Raw genomic sequence first — 14,542 nt, 5'->3', positions numbered from 1 at the left:
ACTGCCAGAGGTGCTACTGATGTCAGAGTCCTCCCGTGCCCGACGGACTCTGCGGCCTCTGGCAGGGACAGCCCTTGGAGGGGACCACTGCCTGATGGACTCTGCAGCCTCCGGGAGCGGCCTCTGGCAGGGACAGCCGTTGGAGGAGACAGCTGCTGTTTCCTGGTTGACTTTCTTCCAATGTCAGCCAGTATCCCTACCCAGGAAGCAATGGCTTCCACTGTAGGCCTTCTAATAGAATGAAGGTACCAGGGTGCCATTCAACTCACCCGCCGTTCATTGGGGCCAACTTCGTGGCAGGTGCCTGTCAGCCCCCGGGTTCTGGACAGCAGGTCTCTGCCCCTAAAGATTCTGTCTCCTATGGTGACAGGAAATGTGACCAATTGCAGGAGGGACTGTGGGACCAGGGGCAGAGCAGCCAACCAGGGCTCAGTCCCAAGGTTCCTGCGTGCAGCTGGTGGCCTGTGCCTGAGCTCTGCTGCCCAGTGAGGACAGGATGGGGCTGAATAGCTCAGTGACCCCACAAGCTCCCAGTGAGAACTCACTGACTCACCCTGGGGCTTGCAGCCGATGCATTCACTGTGCCCTTGTCTGCCCACTGTGTTCAATGTCCACCATGTCTAGTTCTGTGGCGACCTCAGGGGGCAGTGCCAAGGCCATCTTTGTTTCGGGGGTGAGCAAAAGGAGGCCTGAAGAGAGCTGTCAGGGAGGAACATGCAGCGGGCCCACGGAGGATGCCACACAGCACCACTGGGAGAGAAGGTATCAGCAAGCCACGGCTGCTCGGCCCTCCGGCTGGGCTGCCATGGCCGGGCAACACTGCCTGGGCTGCGTGTAGAATGACAGGAGGTAACCGCTGGGCACAGGCCTGCAGCTGTCCACAACACAGCGTGTCCCGACACAGCGGTCTGTGCTGCGCCTCCGTCCAGGAACGCGAGTGGTGCAGATCCCAAAGGCCGCCTCAGCACCCATCCTTGGCCAGCACTGTGCTTCGCAGGGCTGCCGCTGAGTCCCTCAAAGCCCTCCTGTCCCACATCACACCGATTCCAGCCACCACACTGCAAAGCCCTCAAGCCCACTGAACCTGGTTCTCTTCCGCTTGCCGGCCTTGCAAGCCACTTCCTGAGCTCGGGAGCAGAGAGGAGCGTCCAGGGCTGAGGAGCAGCTCGGAGTCCCTGCTGTGTCACCTGCAGCGCTGGCCCTCTTCTCCACCCACAGCCTTTCCTTTCCGTCAGAGACAAGGCCATGGCGCCCCCTGGAGGCCTGGTGAGGGGTGAATTCTGACCTCAACCAGGCTGGTCAGGCGCACAGTTCAAGCAGCCCTTGCAGAAGGCACAGGGGCCTGGATGCCCAGCAGCAGAGCAGGCTCAGCCTTCGTCCCAGCAGCGAGTGGATGGCTGAGCCTCAGGCTGAGCTGGGAAGCAGGGTTAGGAGGTTGCTGACTGTGGGGAGTCCTGAGCCAGACCCCAGGGTATGAAGCTCTACGGAGTGGGGTGGCGGTGGTTCATGGCAGAGTGGGGTGGACAGCAGGCTGGAGATGTGTCCAGCAGTGACATTTCCCAGTTTCCGGGGCTCAACCCAGAAAGACAAGCAGATGAAAAGAAGGAAGAGGGAGAGAAGGGCAGAGGGAGGCTGGGATCCACAGCCTCCACATTTGTGTCAGGAGAGCTGCTCCTGCATCCCACCTTTCCCTTCCTTCTGCTCTGATGCAGTTCCCTGCATTTGCCCCACATCAAGGGGAACCCTAAGGGTAGCAGCTGCAACTTGGCCCCACACGCCAGCTTGCCACTGTCCCCTGCACACGGTTCTTACCCTGTGTGACAACAGTGTGGCCACTGGAAACGGCCTATGTCCTAAGCTGTGATTCCCCGGGGGAGGAGGTGAGAGTGGCGCCTCCCTGTTGGTGCCCATTTCTCTCTGCAGCTCCCATCACGGCTATGGAACTGAGCTGAAAATGACCACAAGGGGCCTGACCTTCACCCCACCACCGGGCTCACGTGGGAGACATCAGACAGCCTGGACCCCCAGCACTCCCACTCCAAGGGGTAGTAGCCCCTCCAGCTCCCCAAGCTGCAGGGGCAGCCCCTCTGGCTCCCCAAGCTCCAAGGAACAGCCCCTCCGGCTCCCCAAGCTCCAAGGAACAGCCCCTCCGGCTCCCCAAGCTCCAAGGAACAGCCCCTCCGGCTCCCCAAGCTGCAGGGGTAGCCCCTCCGGCTCCCCAAGCTGCAGGGGCAGCCCCTCCGGCTCCCCAAGCTGCAGGGGTAGCCCCTCCGGCTCCCCAAGCTGCAGGGGCAGCCCCTCCGGCTCCCCAAGCTCCAGGGGGCAGCCCCTCCGGCTCCCCAGAACCCTGCCTCGGCACCTCTGAACCAGGACACAATGTGCCAGGTAGAAGTGCCCACAGTGCTCCACGGCCTGCTGAGGACAGGAGCGAGGAACCAGAGCATGGCGTTGCCATCTCAGCTGCCCGAGGGACAGTGCAGGCAGAGAGGGGCTGAGACGAGCAAATGCCACATTGTGGGGTCTGTGCTGGGACTCCCTGCAGGATGGCCCAAGATGAGGCAGGCTGCCTTCTCCATGGATGACAGAGCTCAAGATGGTAGAAGATGCTTAGCTTGTCTTCACCCCAAATTTCCACTGCTGGGGTGACAGGAGAAGCCACCCTGGGACCAGAGCAGCCTCTGTCCCCGGCCTTCGGGAAGCAGCTCTGGGGGCAGGTGCCTGCAGGACCAGGTGGCGGAGGGCGGGGGCTTCCCCAGTCACAGATCCAGCTCCCACTCCTGGACTCCTCTGCCTCCCACCCTGCCCTCTTCCCCCTAGGAAACGGCAGGGCCTGTGCCTGGTAGGAAATCAGGACGGGGTAACACCTGCCTGACAGTGGTCTGCAGCTTAGCTTGCTCTAGGTCCCTCTGCCCTTCACACAGGCTGGCAGCTTGGCACACAAGCCAATCGGAACGTCTGTACTCAGGAAACCAACCTGGACCGCCCCGCCACCAGCCCTTCACCCATGCGGCTGGGACCCAGCTGTGCAGCACAAACCAACAGAGGCCGCTTGCAGAGCCTCGAGAGGGAAGCACGCGCCACTGCCAGCGCAGGCACTGTGGAGATCTCGGAGGGACCAGGAGAGGCACCGGCGGCTTCACGGGCGCCTGCCTTCACAGAAGCGCCAGGCAGACAGGAAGGCACAGGGCTCCAACTTTGCCAAGGCCTGCACTGAAATTCCGAGAGCATCCCCCACTTTGCAATTCCTGCGTGGGTCCATCAGGTTCATGTCCACGACCTCACTCCCATGACTGACCCCTCACACGAGGGCACTCACCTGCAAAGTGGGACCTCCATGTAGGTGGACGGCCCAGCTCGAGGCTCTGTACTGGTTAGCTGGGTGATGACACACTCCTTCCAGTTACCCAGCTGGATCCCTGGACTCTCCACACTTTTCTTTGTCAAAGCATTTTGTTTTAGGGATAATTTGAAAATTCCCAATGTTTGCCCAAACAGGTAAATTACTTGCTGCTACTGCTGCTTTTTAATTTGCTCTTCCTGGGCGCCTGGGCTAGTGGGCCGTGGCTCTGTCTATGGCTGGGCCTGCAGTGCCCTCTAGTGGCCACAGTCACAATGCCACATTGCATCTTAAAAAACAAACAAGGCAACAGAGCAGCCTGTGTGGAAAACTACTGGCTGACATTTGTCATCCACGTACCACACAGGACGGCCCTGCGCTCAGAGCAGCCAGCAGGCCTCAAGGACGTGGGTGTACTCATCCCACCTCCTCCGCGGCTTCCTGCTCTGCGCCATCCCTGTGCCCACTGCCTCGCACTGTCTACTCGGGGCGCCTCCCACGGATCTCCCAGCACCCAGCAGAGGCCGCTGTGTGCGGACTCACATTCCAAAGTCCCACCCAATTCCAGCTTTGAGTGTTCATGTGGTTTTCCCCACTTCATTTGGTGCAATAACATTCTGTTTGGCTTACAGAAATGAACAAAAGCTTAACGTTGGAGGGTGACAGGCATCAAGGGCCAGTCAGGGCTGTTCCCTGTTCGATCACAGCATGCAGTGGCATGGTCGTGCCCAGAAGCACGACAGCCGAGAGCTCGCCTTGGCTTGAGGAGTGGAAAACGCACCACGCAGACGCTGGCAGCTGCACCTGCTCTCCTCACCCTCCTCCGGGCCTTGTCCTGCACACGACTCCACGCCAGCTCTGGCCACGGGCACTGCTCAGCAGCCTCTGGTGCCCACAGAGCTCCCACACCTGACCTCACGGTGCCCACTGTCTGACGTCCTGCCCACGTGCCCTCTGCTCCTCGCTCTCCCACCTGATCAAACTAGGACAGTTCTTCTCCACAGGCAAACATACATCAATTTGGCTTTTTTAAAGCAATATTTATATTCACTTACCCATTTATTGGAAATGCAGAGATCTCGGCTGCTCTCCTCTCCCAAACGATCCCAGGCAGGACTCAGCCACAAGCTGCGGTCGTGCCGACGTCTTCCACGTGGTGGGCGGGGCCCGTCTGCAGCCATCACTCGCTGCCTCCCAGGGCACATCAGCAGGACGCTGGCACCAGGGGCCGAGGCGGGCACTCTGAAACAGGATGCAGGAGTTCCCAATGGGGCCTCACCGCAATGCCAGACACCCGCCTGGCACGTGGCTTTCGGCAGCAGGGCCCACCGCTGTGCCAGACACCCGCCTGGCATGTGGCTTTCGGCAGCTTCACACACCACCAGCTCCAAAGCTTTGCCCAGCCCTTGAGTTCTGTCTAGCCTCCTGACAACCCTCTTGCATGTGTCACAACTCCCAAGGCCCAGAAGGGTATCAAGTGACCTGCAGCTTGTCCCACCAAAGCTGTGCATCTGTCACTGCCCCCGTCTCAGGCCACTGCACAAAGGCAGCACTGCGTCCAGCACCAGCTGGTGCCAATCCGTCTACCTGCTGACATGCAGCCACTCCTGTCCTCTCGCCTGCAGCTACTGAGTCTGCCCGTTCATCTCTAGAATACCCCGTGATCTCAAGGGACAGACATGGGTGCTCCCCGGCGTCCTGTCCAACCCCGGCTTGTGGCCACAGCAGCCCCGCAGCAGCACTAGGCAGGGCCCGTGCTGCTCCCTGCCTCCAGGCCTTCGGTGCTGACTTGGGGACCGGGCCCCCTGGTAAGGCTCTTCACCCACGGCTTTGCTGAGCACCTACCCGGGGAAGGACGAGCTAGAGACGCCGGCCAGCGAGAAGGCTGTGCAGGACTGCGTGCGACACTTGTTCTGGTTACTCAAGCAAGCACAAGGCAGGCACAACAGAGCTTATCCAGCGCCACTTCGTAGAGGACAACAGTTGTGACTGGGAGGATCTCAGAGAACTCGGCTCTCCTGCAGGGGGCGGCACCAAGCGCATGCTCACTCCGCGCAGCCGCCGGAGCCTGCAGAGCGTGCTCACAGCGCGGGAGTGTGAGTGCGCCAGGCAGACAACACTGCGGCCGCGCCTCTCACCACGCAAAAAATGTGCACGGCTTAGTTTTATTCTTTTTATTATAAAAAACACATACAAGAGTTTTAAGAAATGATGAATATAAGACAAATCAGAATCACGGCGAGTTATTAAACCCATTTTCTATGTACAAATACTAAAATTCCGAAAGTGGAACATCACCAAATGTGAGTCCCATCATGGCGCTGTCGTCCTTATGTACAGGCAGGGCTGTGAGTGCCGCGCGGCCCACGCGCTCCCAGGCGCAGACTCGGCCCTCCACTCTGCTCTTCCACAGTTAGATATCTGCAGGGGACTTTGGGGACAGGGACAAGACGTGGCATGGGACACTTCTGCTAAGGACATGTGCCGCCCTGCCAGGTCATGCGCCACGCCACAGCAGCGCCACGTCACTGCCCACTGCCAGCGAAACAGCAGAAGGCTGTTCCGGATCTTTGCTAGCCAATCAACGGTTCCCTTCCGCACACAAAGCCCAAGAACAGCTCAAGAAACGAATCACGAGTTTATACCGTTTAAGTTCATTATAAAATAACCACTCAATCGTAAAAAGCCACGAACAGGACACTTTCTGCAGCACAAAAAGGGCTGAGTTCAAGTTTCTGTTTGATCAAGACCCAACACAATCCATCCACCACAGAATCACAACAGCCGTACATGAAACGCACTTATGGAGAAACTGGGCAGACCGCTGGTCTCCTGTCTCCCCGCCAACCAAGCGGGAGCGCCTCCTGCCATCTGTCTGCCTTAGGTCTTCCTGTTCCGGGCCTCAGTCTACACTGGGAAAGCCGAGTCCGAGATCCATCTACACAGCAAGGAAAGGCACTTCTGCCGCCACAGCCACCGCCCGGTCAGCCGCGCCCCTCGGCACTCAAGGAACTGACTTCCTCTAGGTAGCTGGTCACGGCGCACGGGATGCTCCTAGAAGTCTTCCTCCGCCAGGCTTCCAGGATCTTGGCAATTTCCGCTGGATTGCTGGGACTCAGGTCGCAAAGTGCATATACAGCTGCTAACTGAACACCCCACGGAATATCTGAAACAAACGCTCACATCGGTCAACAGGTAAGAAAATGCTCATTATCCAAAATTCTAAGGTTGTCAACTACCATAAGAAAACTCAAATACACAGTGTTTTTGTTGGCAGGGAGAACTAAATGTAAAAGAAGAATCTTACACAACAAAAGCGTACATTTATAAAGCGGAGGAAGAACCTCAGGGCAGCTCTGCTATCGTCTTCCTCCCTGGGTGCTGGGGAGGGCGCTGCCGGCACAGGGCATGCATGGCTCCAGCCCCACGCCCCTGCTGTGCCGGCACAGGGCAGGTCTGCACAGCTCCAGCTCTGCTGCCCTGCTCCCTGCCAGCTGGGTGCTGGGGAGGACACAGGTGCCTATGACGGCGCCAGCCCCGCTGCCCTGCTCCCTGCCAGCTGGGTGCTGGGGAGGACACGGGTGCCTGTGACGGCGCCAGCCCCGCTGCCCTGCTCCCTGCCAGCTGGGTGCTGGGGAGGACACAGGTGCCTATGACGGCGCCAGCCCCGCTGCCCTGCTCCCTGCCAGCTGGGTGCTGGGGAGGAGACACGGGTGCCTGTGACGGCTCCAACCCCGTCGCCATCACCATCACCAAGACTCGCTCTGAGACATGGGATTTAAGAAGACGCAGATCCCCAAGCCTGTCAAACAGATGATTCTACCAGATGCCGCGTGTAAATGCGTCTGCATGTATGAGAAAGGAAAAATATCAAAAAAACGAGAAAATGAAGACCTGCCCTGCCCACATTTTTGCCTGTCAGGTTATACAGCAGGGGTCCGAGATGGGCTAAAGATGACCGTGCGTTACGTAGCTCTCCCATTTAGGGGTTTTTAACTGAAGTGTAATGCATTAACAAGGAACTGACAGAAGTGGTTCAAACAGTGCAGCGTGGCTTTTCCTGAACGGCCTGCTGCCCGCCTGGACAGGGCGGCTCTGCCCTGGGCCCGTCCTGCAGTCTGGGCGGCTGGCAGTGCTTCAGGGCCCTGTTGCATCACAGTCCGAGCGCTCTGTGCACGCACAGCGAGAGGCCAAGGGACTAGACCAAGTCCAAGCAAGAGAGCCATCTGCACTTCACCCTCACCTTACTGACTCCTGACAGGTGATTCTGCAACACACATGCATTTCCCTGACAGACATTGGCATGGCCTGTGCTGACATCCCTGCTCCAAGTTTCAGATTTTGGAGAAGTTCACGTGATGGTTACTCAACATGCATTAAAAATAAATAAATAAATAAATAAAATAAAAATACCAGCTCCGGCACAATAGCCTAGTGGCCAAAAAGTCCTCGCCTTGCATGCCCGGGATCCCATATGGGCTCCAGTTTGTGTCTGGCTGGTCCACTTCCCATCCAGCTCCCTGCTTGTGGCCTGGGAAAGCAGTCGAGGACGGCCCAAAGCCTTGGGACCCTGCACCTGCGTGGGAGACCCGGAAGAAGCTCCTGGCTTCAGATCAGCTTAGTTCTAGTTGTTGCGACTACTTGGGGAGTGAACCAGTGGATGAAAGATCTTTCTCTCTGTCTCTCCTTCACTCTGTAAATCTGCCTTTCAAATAAAATAAGTAAATCTTTAAAAAAAAAATGCCACCACCACAAAACCCATATATTCAAAAAGAAATGCAAACAGGCTCATTGCCTTCCACGCCACTTTCCCTTTAATGTGCAGGATCTGAGACGCTCAGGGCACAGCCCCCAGGCAGCTTATCCTGCCCCACAAGTGCAGTCATCCCACAGGGAAATGAGCCCAGGAGGACCTGGGGCTCCCAGCAGGTGGCCCCTGTAGGCGGGCACCCTGGGCACACACACGGTGTCCTATATCTGAGCTTGCCCCCTGGACTCTAGCTTCCTCACATTCAGCAGGAACCGGCTGGGGCGGGCACAGTGTGTCCATTGCAGCAGGCCCCGTGGCACAGCTTGCCCTCCAGTCACCCATCTGGGATGCACAGGAGCACCCAGGTATCCTGACGTCAAGAAAGCTGCAGACGGACCCCTCCCCGCCCCCCGCAGCATTCCCCGGTGGCTCAGGCTCACAGTCGCCCACAGCAAAGTGGGGACAGGGGCCCATCCCTTCAGGACTGTCGGGACTGTTGTAGAGCGTCTAAGATGTCACTCTGTGTATGTCTAAAATGACTGTACAATATTTAAAATAGAAGCTAGATGGATCACCAAGAAGGATGACGCTCTTCCCAGAGTGAGAACCGAACTCTCCCCAGGGGCCTTGTCCACCAGCACCTCACACGTGCGACCTCCCGTGGGCGCACTGCTCATCTCCACTGGCAGGGCTCTGAGCAAGGGGAGCTCTCTGCCAGAGGCCAGGACCCCCAGGGTGAGCGGGACCCTCACACATGCACTCAAACTCTATTGAGGACGCTGGTTCACATGGCCAACCTACAAGGCACAGTTCAGGGTGTGGCACAAAGCATTTAACAAGAGAAGTGCAAACGGTCAGTAACTCATCTCAACAAACAGAGTGTTACCTTCATCCTGAGCGTGCTGTATGAACATCCCGATAACCGAGCTAATATTCTTCACAGCAGATGGAAATCCTTCCTTCAAGCCCAACTGGCCCAAACGCCCTGAGAAGCAAAATAACACGGAAGTAATCTCAGTGCATCGCTTTTTTTTTTCAAATAACATTATGTACTGTAACAAAGTCCAGAACTAAAATGAGCTTTGGTGAGGCCTGGTTAGACAGAATGACAAGCACCGTTTGTCCACGAACAGCGATGGGGGGCTCTCCAAGCATCGGTGCCCCCCACTCAAGCAGCACACTGCGTGGCTCTTCCAGGACAAGTGTGGTTCCTTTCAGCAGGACAAGAGGAACTGGCTCTGACAGGCCAACAGGTCAAATCCAAGGTCCCTGCGGCTCCGACAGAGCCCCTGCCCCACTGCCAGCCGTGTGCGGCCCAAGGAGCTAATTTCATCTAAGCACAGCTAAAGCAACCAGAGGTGTCATTGCTCCGGTCCCTGTGGATCCTTCACATCTAAGCACCTGCCGTGGATGCAAGCTCCAAAGGAGAATCCTGCAAAGTCCTCCTGTTCTGACTGTCTCCCTAAGCAGGAAAGGCACTGTGGAGGGCAGTTCAGATGTGTTATGTCAGTGTTACATTGTATGTTCCTTTCTGTTCTTCTATCTCTCAACACTATAGATGTGCTACGGGTTACCACGGAAGTCCAGTCCAAGAGCCTCATCTCCATGTTGAATATGAAGAAACCAAAGCACAAAACACTTAAGTAATTTTGCTTTTTCAAAAATATTTATTTGAAAGAGTGCAGAGAGAAAGAACACAGAGACACCTGGATGGAAAAAGGGAGGGGTAGCTGCCACCCATCGACTCACCCTCTAGATTACAGTAATGCAAGGGCTGGCTCGAGCCAAAACCAGGACCAGGGACCTCCATCCAGGTCACCCCCACGACTACTGGAGCACACACATTTGGACTACTTTCCACTGCCTCCCCAAGTCACCAGCAGGGAGCTGGGGCTTGAACGGCTGCTTGTGATACGTCAGTGGGAGCCATTTCACATGCTGTGCCACGATGCTGGCCCCTTAGTAACTTTTACTGCGTTTATCCACTATGCCAATCTCCCTAGTGCTTCCATGTGCCCTGAACGCTGTAAAGCACAGCACATGTTCAGTATATAATTAGTGATTACTGAAGAAAATTACTCTTTCAAGAATATAAGGTAATCCCTGATTCACAGTGACTCTCTAAGTGTCTGGACAATCCCACACCGCCCTTTAACGCAGACCGAAAAGGAATCGACTCCTGAGACCAGGAGCCTCAGCTGATGATCCTTCAAAGCGTGCCCTCCAGTGGGACGAGGCCAGGACCTAGGTGCACTCACGCTGAGGGAGGCTGAGGGAGGCTGAGGGAGGGCTCCTGATGGATGTGGGCTCCTCACAGGTCAGACTCTGGGCCATAAGGGCTGCCTTTCTTGCAACTGGAAGTGCGAGCACCCAGGACTACCGGGAGCCACCATCAGGTCGTGGACAACAGGCTCGCCAGGAATGCCTCCAACACCTGCTTGGAACCAAGTCTGCAGCAGAAGTGGGACCAGCAGCAGTACCACGACCTCGGTTCTCATTCCAAGGAAAGCTGACAGACTTGACAGGAGAATGCACAAAATCACCAAGTCCTGGCTACTGGCGTCGAGCTTTCCTTCTGGTCCCGGTGAACGCCAGGTGGGCCATTCAGGATCGCATGGCGCCCCTGGGGGCAAATGCATAGCATTGAACTCTACATACCACTGAGTCTGTCTGGGCCGTGCTACTCCCTTCCCGCTGCATGAGCTGTCTCAGCTTCAACTGCAAAGAAACGAGCGTGCCAAGGTCACGTGCAGTAACACTACTCCAGAGCAATGCACGCACTCCACAGAGCAGGCTTTAGCGCCACTGCTGTAAGGTGGTCACACATCTGACCACTGCTAATGCAGCGTTCACATCTCAACACTTGGGAACAGTCATGCGCCCGGACAGATGCCTAGCCTCAATTCCTAGGGAATAAAAATCTCAATAATAAGAACACTGCAAATTTGGAATTAAGAATAAAGACAACCTGGGGGGAATCAGGATGGCTGAATAGACAGGAGGGGAACCCTCTTTAGCCAGTCAGTTTCAGAATAAGAAAGAACATGCTTGAGGAGGGAAAGCTGCTGTGACAGACTGGGGCAGCAGGCAAGAGGTCTCTGGGAGCCAGCAGAGAGTGGAGACCGTGGCAGCCCAGCACCTGCAGCTGCTCTCCACCGCTCCGAGCCTCTGGCTGGGGACATCTCCTGCCAGGACAAGTGACCTGCATATTATGTAGCAGAACTCAGGAGAGTGCCTGAGCGCGGGGACTGAGCACAGCCGCTTTCCTGGCTCTTGCTTACGTCAGTGCATACTGCGGACTGGCCCAGCCCAGTCCGCCCTCACACCTAGCCCACACATGAGAATGAGTACTGCATCCCAGCCTGGCCCGGCCTGAGCCCTGGCCCTCGTGCTCACCAACAGGAGCTGCAGCCTAGCAGGGGGATCCCCAGATTCCTCTAGCGGGCCTCTTCCCAGCCCTAGATGTCACGTGTGCTGCAGCCCAGACTGAGGTGGCCAGCCCCTGGTCCTGGCACTCACTTGAGGGTCTGCAGTTCTGACCGACTGTCCTATACCCATTCCAGCTCTCATTAGCGGGTACTAAGTGCATTAACAGTTGCATTTGCGAAACAAATGTTAGATTACAAATAACGTGCACTAACATGAAAAATTTTAATCTGTAACAAAGACGTAAGGAAGATTTAAAACACAACTTACCTATCAGCCTCAGTATCGATGCTATAATAATATCAGGAGTATATGTAATGTTCGTGTGTCCCTTTCTGTACTTTATCCACTTGTCCATCACAGGCCACAGTTCCTTACTGAAAACAACACGAACAGGTGTGTACCAGTTACTGCTTCAATGAAAATGATCTTAGAAATAAGCCCACGTGCCAGTGGGTTGAGACAGGTAACTACTGAGTATCTAACAGACCCCAGATGCTCACATTTCCAACTTTTTAGAACTATCCGTACCCTCACTGGCTCAAAACAGCTACACACATCCACACACGCTTGTGTCTTCGGTCTGTCTTAACTGCTTTTATCAGGCTTTGCACAGGGAAGCTTAACAGCACTCCCACTGTCACAGAATGAGGACGTGGCAGTCTGGATTCCCACTGGGCCTAGCAGGTGCTCCCTGTAGAAGCCCAGTCATCTGGGAGGCTCACAAACAAACAACAACAGTGGGTGCAGAAAGAGCTAACCCAGACTGGAACTGCAATCTCAAGAACCAAACCACAGTCGAGGCAGAAACAAGAGATAAACTTCTAGCTGAAAACAGTCCCACTGCCTCTTTGCTTTCTCTTCTACCAAAAATTCATTAGCTTCTTACACGGCACTCATGTCACAGCACTAGAAGCGTTAAGTGCAGACAAAACATGACACAAAGGACACTAAATCACTGCACGTGAAGCAGCTCAGAGGATGCCGACTCCTGGTATTGGGCTTTTCTCAGTAAACACTTCACCATCTCTGCGGACCTGAGCCGTGTGGTGGGGGAGGAGGCAGGGTCTGCAGTGCGCAGGCCACGACCCTGACGTCCACGGCGGTGTGGACGCCGTGCACAAGGGAGCACTGGCAAGACCAGGGGTGTCTCCTCCCCGCTAACGGGGGCCGGGGGGAAGGAAACCCGCCTCCTGGGCTCCCACGAAGCCTCACAGACACACAAAACCCTACTTAAGTACGCATCTCAACACTGCTCTGCCTGGTACACAATGGGCACGCGGATGCTACTCTTGCTCCTGTTGCTGGGGAGGACAGCTGAGCGTCACGTGCACGTGCGAGTGCCAGGGCCAGTGCCAGGGCCAGTGCCAGTGCCAGGGCCAGGGCCTGCGCTCTGGGCCTCAGTGCCCCGCACCGGCACTCTCAGGCGGACATTGCTGAAGACTGGAAAAGCCCTGAACCAGCTCATCTCAGCCCGGGTTCCACAAGAAAATGAAGACCTGTAGGAAAAGCATCTGAAAGACAATTGTGCCCATCCTCTCACAGACGAGACACAGGTAATGCCATAGTTGCAGGTGGACACAGAGAAGTTAACTCTTTCCAAACAGTGGATGACTCAGACCACGAGGGTTAAGTCTCTGCCAAGTGAAGCAAGCTGTCAGCCTTGCAATCCTGAGGATGCCTCCTTGTCTGTTACCTGTGGGTGCTTCCCCAGGTAAGCATGTCCCACAGGATGGGCACTCGGGGGCCAGTCTCCCCTTCCCAGGGTCGTTGGCTGGGCAGAGAGTGCATCACAGAGCACAAGACAAAGTTGAAAGAAGTACTACAGAACACAGACCCGGCAACGTGGTAGAGGTGCACACATTGTAACAATGTTCCAGTCACATAAAAACAACTACAGATACTTCAGTTGGTTAACAGACCTAAACAACAAGTGAAGTCACAAGTTAGCACTAGAGTCTGTCTTACGACTCCAGTAACACACTTTACTCTGAGCTTTCAAAATGCCCACCTTATGATGTTGTCGTGCGTCCAAATCCACTTCTGATGGCAGCAGAGCAGATCGATGGCAAACACGTACTCCCAGGCTTGGTCACTCAAGTCCTCACCAAACGTCCCACTGGACTGAAATTCTGTTTTTGGACATAACTGTATAGTCAAAAGCAGCTTGGAAATCATGAAGCCAACATCTACAGAAGCATTCTAGAAAATGGGGAAAAAAACAGAGTCTCAAATACAGTGTATCTCACGTTAGTGAACTCAACAAACACGGGCTAGACAATCATTTCATTTTTTAAAGAACTGCCACATGAAGCAGCTTTATTTTAAATAAGGAGCTATATGTATATTAAAATGATTATGGAATGGAAATTGAGAGATCATGGAAACAAACTACAGGCAGGACGGCAAAATCGAATCAGGTAGAAGAGCACTGAGGTACCAAGGTTGGCCCTGCCCTGAGAGGTACGGGCGGGCGGGGTGGCACAGGTGGAGCCGCCACTGCAACGGCCGCATCCCCCACAGAGAACAGCAGCCGAGATCTGCCCACTTCCAGTCCAGCCCGCCGCCAACGTGCCAAGGGGAGCAGCAGAAGCTGGCTCAAGTGCTTCCATCCCATGTGAGCAACCTGCATAAAGCTGCCAGCGCCCAACTTCAGCCTGGCAGCCACTTGGGGAGCGAGCCAGCAGTGAGAAGACTTCTCTTCTTTCCCCTTCCCCCTTTCTAGGTCACTCCGCATTCAAATACATACACACACACACACACACACACACACACACAGCTAAGCAGAAAAAGTGAAGCACTTGAAAATGATTCTTGAGATTCTGTCCCCTTTCTAACATTGGAGAACTGTTAGCTTTTCCTGAAAATTCACACAGTTGAATGAGACAGCGCCGGCCTGCTGTCATGTGTAATGCTGACTCCCATCCCAGTGCCCACGAGCTCGTGCAGGAAGCAGCAGGAGGGATGGGCCTTCCTGGAGGGACCTGGCGTGGACGAGTCAGAGGTTTCCGCTGACCGCTGGACAGAGC

The 14,542-nt window shown here is 55.6% G+C and overlaps 1 protein-coding gene across 1 annotated transcript in view; it reads right to left on the bottom strand.

Moving 5' to 3' along the window:
• Positions 1-5,496: 5,496 nt before the first annotated feature.
• Positions 5,497-14,542, bottom strand: part of ICE1 (interactor of little elongation complex ELL subunit 1) — a 43,865-nt gene continuing 34,819 nt past the window's right edge. Inside the window, exons 16-19 of the mRNA XM_040977383.1 lie at positions 13,525-13,715; positions 11,784-11,890; positions 8,974-9,072; positions 5,497-6,503 (exon numbers count right to left, since the gene is read on the bottom strand). Coding sequence (XP_040833317.1) covers positions 6,322-6,503; positions 8,974-9,072; positions 11,784-11,890; positions 13,525-13,715 — 579 coding nt within the window. The 3' untranslated portion in view covers positions 5,497-6,321. The remainder of the gene's footprint in view (positions 6,504-8,973; positions 9,073-11,783; positions 11,891-13,524; positions 13,716-14,542) is intronic.

The sequence above is a fragment of the Ochotona curzoniae genome, unplaced genomic scaffold (assembly GCF_017591425.1).
Source record: "Ochotona curzoniae isolate NIBS_2020 unplaced genomic scaffold, NIBS_Ocur_1.0 contig_2754, whole genome shotgun sequence".
NCBI classification, from domain to species: Eukaryota; Metazoa; Chordata; class Mammalia; order Lagomorpha; family Ochotonidae; genus Ochotona; species Ochotona curzoniae.
This window is presented reverse-complemented; position numbering and strand designations above follow the sequence as displayed.